General features: G+C 35.8%; 1 protein-coding gene and 1 long non-coding RNA gene across 2 annotated transcripts; one reads left to right on the top strand and one right to left on the bottom strand.

Moving 5' to 3' along the window:
* The first annotated feature begins 4,814 nt into the window (after nt 1–4,814).
* Nucleotides 4,815–15,733, top strand: LOC145784324 (mediator of RNA polymerase II transcription subunit 6-like). Its single transcript, XM_082596124.1, has 7 exons — nt 4,815–4,951; nt 5,285–5,447; nt 7,204–7,298; nt 9,045–9,127; nt 14,465–14,504; nt 14,993–15,177; nt 15,263–15,733. The coding sequence occupies exons 1-7, from the start codon at nt 4,927–4,929 to the stop codon at nt 15,449–15,451; spliced, it is 780 nt and encodes a 259-aa protein (XP_082452250.1). The 5' UTR covers nt 4,815–4,926; the 3' UTR covers nt 15,452–15,733.
* Nucleotides 10,731–11,823, bottom strand: LOC145784113 (uncharacterized). Its single transcript, XR_014290979.1, has 3 exons — nt 11,701–11,823; nt 11,266–11,353; nt 10,731–11,056 (listed from the first exon to the last, which is right to left on the bottom strand). It is a non-coding gene; the product is annotated as an uncharacterized LOC145784113 (long non-coding RNA).
* Nucleotides 15,734–15,852: the final 119 nt, after the last annotated feature.

The following is a 15,852-nucleotide window of genomic DNA, read 5'->3' as shown; positions in this document are numbered from 1 at the left end:
ATTGTAAATGAGATTGAAAAAGAGCAAAATAAACAACACGCAATGTACTAAGTGGTACAAAATGTCTGAGCTTATATAAAATTCCACAAGTTTTATTTAGCTTTGTGCGAAGACAAGTTAAATGTGATTTCCATGATAGCTTGTTGTCAAGGGTAACACCAAGATATTTAATTGAATCTACTTGTTGAATAGGATTTCCATTAATACTCAATTGAAATGATTTGGCTTTGAAAGGATTTTTACATATTATCATGTATGCAGTTTTTGAATAGTTAATTGACAGCTTATTTTGTCTCATCCAAATATCGACAAATTTCATTTCTTTATTTACTCTTTTTTGAAGGCAAGTTAAGTCTTTATCTGTCATATGTAAATTGGTGTCATCAGCAAATAATGTTGTTTTAAAATTTGTTGCATTTGGTAAGTCATTCACATATAATAGAAAGAGTAATGGCCCTAAAACAAAGCCTTGAGGGACACCACATTTTATTTGTTCAAAGTCAGATGTATTTCCAAGTATTTTAGTACATTGTTGTCTATTAGATAAGTAGGAATTTAAAAGATTCAGAACTTTACCTCGAAGGCCATAATTGTAAAGTTTACTTAGTAAGATTTTATGATCTACAGTATCAAAGGCTTTGCTTAAATCCAGAAAAATTGAGCATGTAAATTCCTTTTGATTCATGGCAGATAACAGTTCATCATATATTCTTGTTGTGGCTAGTGAAGTGGAGTCATTACTTTTAAAGCCATGCTGGCATGTAGACAAAATATTATGTTTGTTGAGAAATTTATTAATTCTTTGATATAGAATTTTTTCAAAGATTTTAGAGAATGTCGACAATAAAGAAATTGGTCGAAAATCAGTTAAGGCTTTGGGATGAGGGTGTTTTGGTACTGGAGTGATTTGTGATAGTTTTAGACAATCTGGATAAACTTCTTGAGCATTTGTTGAATAGTTTGACCAGGACAGGAGTAATGACACATTTAGCTAATTTAACAGTTTTAGTGGAGACACCATCCAAACCAGGAGCTGTTTTTGTTTTCATGCCATTGATACAATCAGAGATTTCGCTTTCAATAATATCTTCAAAAGCAAATGATTTTAATTGACTTTTTATATCACTATGTGGATGTACTGATGGTATTTTAGCTGCCATTTTTGTTCCTGTTTCAGTGAAATGTTTGTTGATTAGATTTGTAAAATTCATAGAATCAGTTTCATACGTTGTGTCATCAATGATTATATGTTGAGGTAAATTATTTTTTGAGGAAGAGTTTTTGTATGTAATTAGATCATTAATCACTTTCCACATTTTTCCAGAATCATTTTTGTTAACGTTAAACAGATTGTAGTAATATTGTTTTTTTTGCAATTCTTTTTAAGTGTGACAGTTTATTAGAGTATGCTTTGTAGGAAAGAATCTGTTTAGAATCATCATGCCTGTAACACAATCTGAAAAATTTATTTTTTGTTTTGATTGATTTGTAAATGCCTTTAGTTATCCAGGGTTTAAGTGTTAGTTTTTTTTCACGCCTAGATAATTGTCTTAGAGGTGCATGTTTGTTGATCATAAGTTGTAGGTGAGAAATAAATTGGTAAAAGTTGCTGTTTACATCAACATCAGTTAACGCTATGTTGTTTTCAATATTTTGCATACCATCTTGCAATTCTAGCAAAAAATCTTCAAGAACAAAATTTTTCCATGACCTTTTGTATTGAGTATGTACATTAGAGAAACGTACAGTAGAATTCTTTACGATTGCAAAAACAGGTAAATGGTCAGATATGTCATATTTACAAATTCCACTAGAAATGTTTTGTTTGCAGTTGTTTGAGTACATATATGGTCAAGAAGAGAAGGAGTGTTGTTAACAAGAAATCTGGTTGCATTTTGGATGAGACAATTACACCCACTACACCTACACCCGAACTACAGTTCGAACAGCATACGGAAATACAGCTTGGTTTAAAATTGAAAAAGGAACACGCCAAGGGTGCATTTTATCACCTTCTCTATTTAATATGTACACAGAAATGGTCATGAGGAGAGCAGGGTTGAGTAATTCCAATATAGGAGTGAAAATCGGTGGCAGAATTATAAACAACTTGAGATATGCAGATGACACTACCCTTTTGGCCGAGAACGCACAAGATCTTGAAGACTTAATCATCAAAGTGAAAAAGGAAAGTGAAAGGGCTGGATTGAAACTCAACATCAAAAAAACAAAAATTATAACAACTGGTAAAGCAGATAACATAAACATCAAGATCGAAAATCAAGAAATTGAAACAGTGAATGAATTCATATTTTTAGGCTCAAAAATAAGCTGGGATTCTAATAACTCACCAGAGATAAGGAGAAGAATAGCGCTGGGAAGAAATGCATTTGTTGGAATGAATAGCATTTGGAAGAGCAAGGATATAAAATTAGAAACAAAAAAAGAAGCTGATCAAAACTATAATATTCCCAATTGCAACTTACGGATGCGAAACATGGACAATGAACAAAACAGACAGAAGAAAGATTGACGCATTTGAATTGTGGTGTTGGAGAAGGTTACTGCGTGTTCCTTGGATAGCCAAAATAACAAATGAGAAAATTCTTGAACAAATTAAACCGGACATATCCCTAGAAGCTAGAATCGTCAGGCAGAAACTTTCATATTTTGGCCACATAATGAGAAGCAAATCAATGGAAAAAGACATCATGCTTGGTTTGGTGAGCGGAGGAAGAGGAAGGGGGCGCCCGAAAACAAGATGGCTTGACACGATTGTAAATGACAGTGGTATGGGAGTGCATGAATTGAAGGAGGCTGCGTGGGATCGAGAGATGTGGAGAAAGATAACATATAGAGTGACCGAGAGTCGTAAACGACTGAACGGATGATGATGATGAATTACACCCAAGTGAATTCAATGACTCTTTATAGATTGTTATATTGTTATTTTTTAGAAGAAGATTGATGTTCATGTCACCACAAATTAAGTAGTCTTGTTTAGAGTTTTCTATGGCTGATATAGAATTACATACTTTTTCTTGAAAGTGATTGAAGCTGTAGTTTGGATGGCGATACATGACACATATAACAAACGCTTTACCTGTTTTTTGAGGAATTTCTATCCATAAATCTTCACATTCTGGCAATTTAAGGTTGAGGTCAATACGCAATGCATATGGAATGTTCTTTTTTATGTAAAAGGCAACCCCACCAGCTTTCGTTGTTGAGTCACTATGAAGAAAGTTATAATCAGGGAGATGGAGATTGTCAACTCAGTTAGTACTTATTTTTGTTTCTGAAATGGCTATAATTGAGGGATTAAAGTTACTTTCAAGCATGAACTCTTCGATACGATCTTTATTTTTGCCAAGGCTTCTGGTATTGAAATGAATGATTGTTAGGTCTTGAAGTTTACAATTTTGAAAAATATTTTTCATTTTAGAGATTAATAAATAATCATCACCGTCATCAGCAACAAAACAGTTGTGCATTTCAAGTGGTACAGCAAATTCATCAGAAAAATTCTTGGGGCATATATTAACAAACGGAAGGCTTTCATTCAAACATGTTATACAAAAGTGAGGACTGGCAGATTTAGAAAGGCTTTGAAACTGCTGGACAGTCATACTTATGCAATTTAAATGAGACCACCTGTTGCATAAATCACAGCAGATGCAGTTTTGGTTTGTTTTACAGGCATTGTTACAATTTGAGCATGGGTATTTGTAATTTCGAACCATTATTTCAAAACATTAAATCTTAAACAAAATACAAATCCCACAAAATATAAAATTAGCTTAATTTTGACATGTCTGAGTGCTTGGATATTTTGACCCGTGGTGAGTTTCCATCTTAGCTATCCCTGAAGTCCGTTGCACATGTGCACACCCGAGAGTTGAAGAATAGTGGTTTGATTTTGATATCTGTAATCACATTGTGATCAAGAACACCACCACCTTCGGTGGTAGGTAACAATCACAGAATGCTTTTTATGCACAATACGATAAATATGTTGCGAAGTTTTAACTCAAATACAGAATCAGAGTCAGTGTCTTTTTATGGATCTGCATCATTTTTGTAATTTTTTTAGATACAGTAGAACTCGGTTTTAAATCCAAATTCGATTTGACTGGCTATTCCATCCGGATTAGGCAAAGATCCGGATTAACCGATGACGGTTATATCATGCCTGACGTTACCTATATAGGAGGGTATCGGTAAAAATCACCGAAATTGAACGCATTAGTGTGGTCATCTGCCAATTCCGAGACGCGCGATCACCACATTAGCGACCCAGTGATAGAGTTCTTTTAAAATGCAGTAGGCTATGCATGTATAATGAATGTATTTGTAGACTCTGCGTCTAGTAGTATTAGTATTTGTAAACACACTGGCAAAAGTTGCATCTTCAGACATGCGTGTCAGAATAATCTGTAGTCACTCAAAACTTTTGAAAACAGTTACCGAAGACGAGTTTCTATGGAAAACTTACAAAAAATCACGGTCAAACAAAGTAATCACGGGCAAATCCGGATAAAGCGAATGAGAAAGCACAACTTTTGTCCGGAATAGGCGAAGATCCGGATTAAATAATCGGGATAATCCAAAGCTGTTTCTGAAGAAAAAGATTACAAATCATTTGTACTTCCAGTTTTATCCGGATTTGGCGAAGATCCGGATTAACCGAGTTCTACTGTATTTGATTTAATAAATTTATTGTACTGAAATAGGAAGTATTGTATCTATCCTTGAATAGAACTCATATCGTTGTTGTTGTAGTATAATTGTTGATGGATTGTTTGGTTTGTCACAGACGGGAAGTTAACTGTAATCGTTTGTAAAAATACTCATACAAACTGCACATTATCAAAATGCTTCAGTGAAGTGTTTTCTTCGATTTAACATCATCATCATTCGGTAGTTATGGCTGGTGCAGATGTAGACAAAGGTTAGTGCCTGTTTATCAGTTAAAAAAAAAGGGAAAATATCAGGGAAAAAAAGCTATTGATTTATTTTCTGTTTATCAGTTGTATTAAAAGCTGTTTGGTATCTTATGTTTAAGTATGCCCACTTTGGTGGATAAAAATGATATAGCTTATCATTCCTTTCCTACGTAGATTTAGAAGTACTGTAGTAGTGGTTTTCTTCGCTTGGGCTTTTCAGGCCGAGGATCTTATCTATCTTTTTACCACCTCAGGTTAACGATGTTTCCAGACTTCACTGGAAGGCTATGATAGTGGCCATACAGTTTTGTATGGTTCAATTTGCTATTTTCTTTCAGCACCTAACCAGTTGGGCATATCATGGTTCGATTCTGCTCTGGTCACCATTCTCAACAAGGACAATGTACTGGACTATTTCTCAGAGAGGAGCAACCCTTTTTATGACCGGACTTGCAATAATGAGACAATCAAAATGCAGCGACTTGGCCTTGAACATTTAGAGTAAGAAGTCATTGTGATTACAACTATCTATTCAATGTATGAATGTGTGTTTCATACTTATAGCATATTGAATACACTACCTTATGCTTTGTGTCGCATCGAAGCTGTGTCCAGATTATTTTACAATCAACTTACAGTACTATATATAACTGATTTTGGAAATGTTCATCTTCAGACTAAGACAGCTTCTTTGAGAGCATAATCCTAGTAGTTTCGCGTGGTCGTCTCGTTCAAACCACTGCCATCGACTAGATTACCGAGATCGACAGAGCTTCGGCTCGTTGATAATCAGTAGAAAGAAAGCTTGACGCTTGCTATGTTAGGAGTGCAGCTATAACTCAATTTATTGGTGTTTCTATTGAAAATTTTGTGAAATCGATGGTGGGGTGAGAAATGAACAGATAAAGTTTGAAAAATTCTTTGCCGATTTTAAAAGGGGGGCTGAACCATGGAATGTTACGCTGTATTTTTCTGGGTGGTCGTTGGTTTTCATTGGGATGATAACAAAGTTTATCTTTGAAACATCTTTTTGCAAGAGCATCATCATAAGCGGGTGCGGTTTTATTGAATTTAGCCTGGCAGTACGATGTGGTAGATAGTCTTTTTGAGATCAGGGAGTTGTTTTTGATGTGTGGTTGGTGGTTTGAGTACAAATGGATATAGAACGGGTTGCTGTTTGGTCTGTGGTATTGCCAGAATTTACCGGAAGTTAAACTATAAGCGGCGTTAAGGACATCAGTTTCTATAAGGTTAGCGTCCACAGTAATGCGTAAGCTATGATGTTGGAACAGTTTGATAACATCTTTACGCACACGATTTATTTGGAGTCCAGATAAGCCGCGCAGTACAGTTTGGCCACCAACACGGTATTATAAGCCTGGCAACTGCTGGTCAATGATATAAGAGAGTTTGTTTTGAAGGAACAAACCGACAAGCTCACAGACTTCGGCGCCATCATGCTTGCCCATGGTTACGTCAAACAAGCTATGTTTTTTTAGACCAAACATTCCCATCGTAAAAAAGCAGCGATTTTGGAGGATTGCTTGTGTTTGTGTTTTATCTGTGTATAAAGATATTGCTCTTTTTTATATTAGAAAAAGGCAAAAATTTTAAATGTATTTTTAGAAGATTTCTCATACATTAACTTTCCTTTCTGGGTATTCCATTGTAAGATGTTGCAACAAGGGGTTGGAAATTTTAGGAAAATATTTTTTACTCTATTGGCAACAGTTATGGTTTGAGATGTTACACATCGCTGCACTGCAGTAGCCATTTCTATTAACGATGGTGACGTAATTGTTTCACAATTTGCAAAATGAGATTATGTGTGCTTGAATGATTAAGCCGAAGATATTCCTTGCCCCAGTGTTTTCAACGTTACGTTTCGTGGTAGATTTCAAGGTGTATCTCTAAATCCTGTGGTGTAAAATATCTTTGTTATAGGTTTTATTATTAAAGCTATTTGGGTATACATCATGTCTGCCTTATAAAATACTTTAAAACCTCCGTCTTTCAATTTATTTTCTGTTCATAACCATTCGACGATGCTGTCCATCGCTAATGTGTTTTGCAGGTTTTCTGATAACATGTTAGTTTCCTTTTTAAAGGTAGGAAGATCAACATAATTTGACGGTATACGCACAGAATTGCAACGCTGTCAACTTATAGCAATGTGCTTTTTACATGTCGCTTCAACGTTAGCAGTTGAGATCAGTACACGCAAGATGCTGTGGTTGACGCGTTCCATCTGTTGCAGAAATATGACCGGAGTTGAATACGTTTTACTGCATCACCAAGAGCCGATTCTCTACGTTATAAGAAAGCAACGCCGACGCCAATCTCCCAAGCAAGGTTTGGTTTCAATCACAGCGAATTGTTGACACTTAAATTCGAGCACGGAAATGCGATTTCCCAAGTATATCAGCTCACGAAGTCGATCTTTTTAGTGTTAATTTCACGTCTCAAGATGATATTGGTAACTGCTAAAAATATTCTGGGTTTGTGTTTAAAGCTAACAACAAGTCACACACAAAACATAATATTCAGCTCCCGATAGCTGGAAAAACTTTTACTTTGTTGATATCGGTAAAAGTCTTCCATTTAAATTTAGCTGATTTAATGCGAGAATACGATACTCCATATCTCTATCTGTGCAAGTCCGAGAAGTATGCGTGAGGACGATACGGAAAACAAACGGCATGTTATTTTTATTTTGAGCGTTTTTATTAATAGTTTTGCACGATTTTCTTCCATTTGTGCGACTTTTAGCAAAGAAAGCAGAACATGTTTTAAGCGTGTAAAATTTATAAGTAAGATATAGTTTTGTTTCGATTTAATTTTTGAAACTTAACAACCGTATTAAATCTTGGAATTTCCTTGCAAAGTTAATAGCGTTGAAAATCGTTCATGTCCCCGTTTTGTTGGAGGTCAATGTGGTCTGGTATTTTCACCTTTACTTTAGAAACTGTTTTCGCTCTAGTGATTTACTACATGATGTCACCTGTATATAAGCAGGTATGCACCAAAAAAAGCTTTCAAAACGTGCTCACGGCAGTTGCGCATGCTTGGGTAGCGACTGCAGTAAACCACTGACGTAACACGCAAGTTAGGCCAGTGGTTGTTCTTCATTGTACGTCGCAGGAGCGCATCCTAGAGCATGACGTAAGCTCTTGCTCTGTCGTGAAAATCGGCTATGTTTTGTGAAAACTTCTTCCGCAAGAATCTGTGTTTCGATAAATGAAAAGTTTTTATTTTTGTATTGTTCAACCGAGCATGTCGACATAATTATATTGTCAGTTAATTTTGCTACTTTTTTAGAGTGGCGCAGTTACTACGTAGTGTTTTCGATGTGCTGTAGTTTTTTTTAAGCTGTTTTAAGCCAAACAATTTAAGCCTATTGCTTTTTCGATCGATTGGTCATTGCGCGTGAGCTCGTCTGGCCAATACTAGCCTACTAACATAACTAAAAATAAGGTCTCGTTTAGTACATTTTGATGGACTTAAGCTGTAAGCAATCTTGGGGAGAATTGTTTCAAAGTTACCCGAGAGGTGGTTTGTCCCACCCCCGCATTTGGCAAAATATAAAATGACGTTTCGGCGACAAAAATGATTCTGATGTCTAACCCTCTCTCTGTTGCCATCTTGCGGCTCCTTTAGTATCAGATAAATTTAACTTCACGATCATGCATTGGTTGGAGCGAAAGATAAATTTATTGTAGTTTGTTGGAAGTGGTTTTATTCATTTTTTTTATAAGTTTACTTGACTAAAGGCGTAAAAATTGAAGCTACCGATCGAACCAGTCAGAAGATTTTTGTTAAAACAAAATTGGCTTACTTCTCCTCTGGACCAAAGGCTTTGGGCGGCTAATGTGAAAACACAACTTCAACATACAATTAGTTTAGTGGAAAATATATTAGTTTCCTTTTTGTATTTCATAGAGAAATAAAACATACCGGTTAGTAACTTTAGCGGGTTTAACATACTTTATTTCACACAAAATATAACATAATTAAAATAAAATAAACTCAAACGTTTTCGACACGTAGGTTCTATGGTTCAACAAAGCAAACTCTCTACCAAAGCTTTTTGTATTTCAGTGTCTACAATTGCCGACTATTACATCATCGATGGTACTGTTTATCAAGCACCAGATGTCGCCTCCATAATGAACGCGAGAACTGTAAGACTTTGTATCGTGACGAGTTTAAACGATTGTTAGTTGTTTCAAGGTTTTGCCACCTTTTCCCGTTCATTAACGTGCTGGTAGGTCTATATCGATTTTTGTAGTTCAGAATGGCCCGTTTCGGTGAGTCCGATTCGGTGAGTCCGATCCCTTAACGGGGGATTTTTTCAATTTTTTTTTTTAAATTATCGGGTACCGTAGCCTAATTATCATTGCCGTTTTAGGGTTCGGGGATAGGGGTTAGGATTAGGGGTTAGAGGTTAGGAACTCACCGAATCAGACTCACCGAATAGTAGCAGACCCTTTGTAGTTAGTATCTTTTTCGTTCCGGACGCAACTTTCCAAAAGGTACCATAAAAAAATCCCCTATACCGAGATTCAACAATAGTTTGACCAATCGGAGCGGTGCTGATCAGTGGAGCGTGATATGTTGTTCTCAACAGTCAGTGGAGCGTGAGATTGCGTTCTTCACCATTCAAGGCTGAATTCTTGTCCAAATTACTGTTGGTCAATTAAAGGCTTAGTAAAGATCCTATATTTACCATTGCCAAATGGGTCGATTGTGAACAGAAAACTGTTAATAAATGCTCATGATATAGGACAATACCACTATGGACCTTATAGCTGCAATGAACTTAGTAAGGGATTTGTGCTTCGCATACAAAATGTATTATCAGATTCCTTTTTTATTAAAAACACTGTTTGTTACAAATTTTTCTGTGAGGACTCGTTGGACTCATGATGACTCTTTTGCTGTTTAAATTTAATGCCTCAAACTGGCACCTTCTTCAACATGACTGGCCTGTCATGACAAAGGAATTGAATTACAGCATGCCTGTTCGTACATAAACCATCACTATAGGCTATCATTAAATTACACATATTCTTTGTTTTTATAGAAGGCCTATAACTTGTTTACTGGGAAAATGTAGTAGCTATAATAATATCCTACATTAGGATTAATGTGTTCTTTAGTTTGTCTATAGGGTAATATTTTAATAACAACTGCTACTTTGAATGATTTCATCACATAATATTTATGTTGATTTCTACTTCATTGGGTTATCAATAATTACTCCATAAGTGTGAGAAAATTGCTGTAAGAGAATCTGTTTATACGAAATATTTTAAGGGTCATTATAAGACAATCTCATACCTGAGAACGATTTGTTCTCAGTAAACGCTATCATGTAGATTTGGTGAACAACCGCCATGTAAATTATCTGGGCTACTGCCATGGTTGGGCGTAGCCTATAACAGACATTTCTATTATATGCAAAGAACTTTTTGTAAGTATTCTGAATTGTTGTGACCTTATCGATTCTGTTAGTGCTGAATATTATTGTTGTGTTGGTCAGTCAGAAGTGAACAGTGAATTAGATTAGGTGTTTTATTCTAATTATGGATATCTTTTGAAAGCATAGTAGGCTATAAACGGCCATTGACCCTACAGCTGAACCATTATACCAAATGACCGTACTTAAAGTGACTACAAGTAAGGTGGTGCGGTCTCTTCCATCCATCGAGTCTTCTAAAGTTGATTGATACACCACAAGTTGTCACATTCTTCCGCAACCGAGTTGTACATTGATAGGTCCCATTTAATTAATGTGCTTAATAAAGTATATACTATGAAATCAGCTTGAAAAGCATATGATGAAAGTATGTTACGATATTTATTGTACAAATCAAAAACGGATAACAAAATACAACAAGAATACTCCTTCAATGTTTGCTTTTGGAATTGTTTCTACTTTTCAGAGTGCTACGTAGCGCACTGTTTGGCTTGTGCGATTGTTTTGCTGTTTTGCTTCTAGTGTAAGAAGACTTTTTGTAGCACTTGGCAAAAAATATGACTCCTCAGAATAAGAAATAAAAATATGACTCCTCAGAATAATAATTTCCACCTTCCAAATATTCATTCAACTGCAAAATACAAATAAATTTAGTAATGTACCATCTTTATCAAGTGCCATTATTCTCTCCGAACTTAGGTGACTATGTGATGCCATTGTTCCTTAGAATAAGTTATCAGTAATATAATGGATTATAATGCATATCATAATGTGTAAAATAAGTCACATGCAATTGCTATAGTATGCAAAAAATGACACCCAAAGAAAAATGTTCATTACCTCAATATTCAGTCTTGACTTTTCTCGGACAATTTCTAAGATGATTGGTGTGACATTTCGATGTGACCTCTTCTACAAAGTCTTCATTCTGGTGTAAAAATGAACACATCTTAAATTGTACTTGTCATACAGGTACAAAGTAATCTAATAGGTTCATATGCAAGTAAATACATCTTTCAAAATGTAAATATAGCTACGGAATTATTGAATTAATGTACTTCTAAAGTAGCACCATAATAATGGTGTATTATATATTGCATATTATATTTTTGAAAGCTAACTTTTTTCAACCTGAAGGCCAACCCTGAAGCAGTTAAGTTTAATTCATTGGCTAGATTTCCAAATTTTATATTGATAATAGGAGTCTCGAAGAGCCTTAGTTAGTTAAATGAATAGTATTTTGCATGTAAACAAGTCTAGTTCAACATTACATACCTCATCAAAAATTATTATAAGTTCTTCTTCACTCATGTCTTGAAGAGCTTCCAAACATTGTGACAACATTTTAATGACTTTTAAAAACAATATAATTAAAAACCTTTCGGTACACTTATTGCTGCATTGTAATACATATATACTGCATTTATGAACATTTTCTATTTGTGTTATGCATATAAATTGCTTTCTATATCAAGAGTGGCAGGCCCACAAGTAACATGCTAAATTGTAACATAACCGAAATATAGAACTGCTGTATTTCCTTTTCAATGAAGCTAGTTGTTTGCATTCAAAAGTAAGTTACCGTACTAATACCTTAGCACACCAGTGTTTAATTCAAACATAGATATTTTGCTTATGTGCTTACAAGAATTAGCACAAGCTTATTTTTAGTGGATTTGGTTCAAAATCAACTATGGTTAGGGAACGTTCAAATATTACGTAACGCCTTCGAGGGGGAGGGGGGGTTTATGCAAAGCGTTACGTTAGCGTCACATCGGGGAGGAGGGGGTTCAAGCAAAACGTTACGTAACGCTTTCGAGTACGGAATGGTAGTTTTTTGTGCTGAATTCGTAGTGAAAAAGCGTTACATGGGGGAGGGGGGGATTGAAAAAAGCGTTACGTTGGCGTTACATGGGGGAAGGGGGGGGGTCAAAAATTCGGAAAAAAAGCGTTACGTAATATTTGAACGTTCCCTTAGTGAATAAAATCTCATAGTATATTATATACAAATGTGTCATGTCAAATGCACTTCTTCATTTTGGTGCAAAATATCTTAAGTAAAACAAGAAAGGAGAGTAGTAATAATCATGCTTTTATTTGCGCCCATAGCGATAAAATACAGTAAGTTACATTACGATCACAGATGCGATACAACAGACGATAGGAAGCAGCGAAGTGACATTATAGTCTTCGAGTCAGCTGCTCCCCTGAGTTTGGTTTGCCATTAAGTGTCTTTGTAGAGACACAGCCGCGTGCTCTGGAGCAGTGTCGGACCCACGTCCTTTCGAACGTCACGCAGACATTCTCACCACTCGGCTACGCAGCTGTACATAGGTATTACGTACGATACAAAACTTTACATTTTTTAGCAGTCCAGTTAACAACAAAGTTTTTTTCCAGTACAGATGTAGTGTAAACTGACAAACAATAAATATTCAATGGAAAGTTAGAATAAACTGATTGGGCCTAACCTAGAAGAATGGGCAATTTTTTTACTGTAATTTACCTATTCATAATAAACTGCCAAGTTGTTGAATTTGACAAGTTATCGATAATTTTCAACATACTGTATGTCAAGCAGATCACAAATGATTAGTAACTGTAACATAATACAGATTTGACCAGTGCACCATAATTTGCACATGTCTGATCTAGATTTACATTTTAATCTAATCAACATCTTTTAAAAATTCTTCAGAATAAATACCTGTACAATTGTACATATATGTTTATAAACTTTGAATAGACAAAAGTACTTCTTAATCTTAGATTCTAGGTCCATTTCTATTGGCAACAAGTGCCTTCCTTTAAACTAAACAGTGCCTAATATTCCTATCAGAAAAGTTTATCAACTGACCAGCCTTTTAAGAACTATGTTTTGGTCTTCTGCTGAAGAAGCCAAAATTCAATTCCTTAGTAATTTGAAAACTCCATCATCTTTTAACTGTTTATAGTCATGCTAACGTAAGTCTCAGAAACAACTACTTCATTTCGTATGATTCGCCTAGATAGTCGTACATTTTCGTAATCAACCAAAAGCCATTTATCAAACCTATCTTTTCTGTTCACAAACAAGCGAGTTTCAAAGACATACCGTACTGTGTCTGTATGTCCTTTCTTGGCACTGCTGAAAAGCTGAGCCTGCTAGAAACGTCATCATCATGCTCCACTGATCAGCACCGCTCTGATTGGTCAAACCACTGCTCAAAGGGGATTTTTTAATGGTACCTTTTGGAAAGTTGCGTCCCGGACGCGTTAATGACGAAAAATAAAATGATTGATTGATGTTTCAGCAGAACAAATGTTAAATATCGAACAGTTGTCGACAACATCGATTTTTGTAGCAAACTTAACTTCTTCAAGTGCCTGCACCAGACATCGGCGGCTCATATGAATATGCTGTTCAAGTTTTTCTTTTCTATGATTTATGGATAATAGTTTTAGAAAGGTGTCTTGGTAATCATTCCTGAACAATAAACATTCGTTAAAAATGCAGGGCATGGGCCTGTTCGACGAAACAGTTTTCGAACTAAAATGATTTTTTTTTTTTGGTACCGGTAGTGTGGAATTTCTTGGTCTTAACGTCTTTTCTTTCAAAACTACTTTTTAAACAGCAAATAAGCTTGAGTGACTGATTTGTTTTTCCATCTTACAAATCAGTGGGGTAGGCTACTTCCCACGCTGGGTTTTTTTTTTCGCTGAGACTTGACTTGAAAATATTCGGTCATTTTTTATTTATTTTGGTCACTTTTTCTGATGAAAATATTTCCTTTCAAGTAGCTGATACAAACCAAAATTTGCACTTCCTGACTAGCTGCAACATTAAGTTTTGCTGAGAAACGTTGTTTTTTTTCGGACATTTTGACCGAATTGACTATATATTTTTTCGGACATTTTGACCGAATTGACTACATTTTTTTCGGACATTTTGCTAAAAAATCGGTCAATAACCGATAAATGACCGAAAAAAAACTGTTCCCTCCATTGATCAGATACTCTTTAAATTAAATGCAATTATTAACTCTTCGTCTTTGTTTAGATGACAACGTTACACCATCTTGAATCTGCATTCACACAAGGCAAGTTGAACGTAACAAGGTCATATGCAAATCTATTGCAGGATACAGGCTAACCTCAGAGAATAGAATAACGGGACTGCCAACTGACTTTGCCAAGGTACAAGTGCGTTAAACTAAAGTGTTGCCAAACGTTCTTTCAAATTTCTAGCAGAAGTGCTGATTTATAGAGGTAAACTCATGCTTGACCGTGCAAAGCTTCTCTTAACAAATCCCTGCCAATTCATCATTGTTTGTAAGTTACTTACGAAGTCTCTTTAAAAATATTATCGATGAGTTGATAATAGAAAAAATGCTCTGAGCTACTTGTGCAGTTTAATGGGCTAATAAAATAACGTTTCTGCTAGAAATTTAAAAGTACGACTGGCAACACTTTTGTTTAACGCATCCTTGCCTTGGCAACCGTGTAAAACTTGCACTTCAGGAATTGCGTAGTTTGAACTATGCGTTCAAGTAACTAAGTTTGATTAGTGCTTTCGTCATTGTTTCAGCTTTATCGTTTTCTCGTTACCACCCAGCAAAAGGGTACTCGTGGCAGTTCAAAGAAAAAGAGTCCAAGCAGAAAAAGAAACCTGAGAAACAGAAGCAAGAGGAGCTGGGATCCCTCTTCCAATGCACGCGAGTTGATGCGTTACTAGCTGCACTGACGGCTAAATTCCCCCATAAATACGCACAGGTAGAGTGTTATCTTTTGTAATCAAATAACAAAAACTTCATAAATAAATAAATATGCGCTTTAACTATGTACAATTCATTACCAGGGCAATAGTGGCGAAGGGCCTGTACCTGTTCCAGAGCCTACCCCTCCTAAAGCTGACGTCAAAACAGAGAAAGTTGTAGTTTCAACTTCCACTATCAGGACCGCACCCACAACGCGAACTATTCCCGGGACTGCTCAAGTTAAACAGGAACAAAAAGCCCCGGCAGAAAAACGGATCAAATACACGTGACGTGTGGAAGACGTAGACTGGCACAGCATGATATTGTTGGTAATTGTCAGAAGACAGTGACTTGCAGATATTTATCAAGATTGTTTTTCTTTTCAATGGGGATGTATTCTTAAATGCCTATCGTTGCAGAACAGTAACAATGTGGACCTGTTATACCTATGGCATGAATAAACTTCTGCTTATTTCACTTTGTAAGATACAGTACCGGTACCGTATTTAACATTTGTCGGTAAATAAAACGTACGTTATTTGTCCTCTAAGCTCCCGGCTGCCATTATTGTAACTGTCTCCGCCGCCAGTGTAGCCAAATCGTTTGGCATCCGCTGGCTTCGATCAGTCTTTCAACAAGGTTGATAGGATCTCCATTCTGTTTTGTCCTTTGCGATGTTTTGCAATCGATG

This window comes from Aplidium turbinatum, chromosome 15 (genome assembly GCF_918807975.1).
Source record: "Aplidium turbinatum chromosome 15, kaAplTurb1.1, whole genome shotgun sequence".
Taxonomy (NCBI): Eukaryota; Metazoa; Chordata; class Ascidiacea; order Aplousobranchia; family Polyclinidae; genus Aplidium; species Aplidium turbinatum.
Note: the sequence above shows the minus strand (reverse complement) of the source record. Positions and strands in the feature narration are given on the sequence as shown.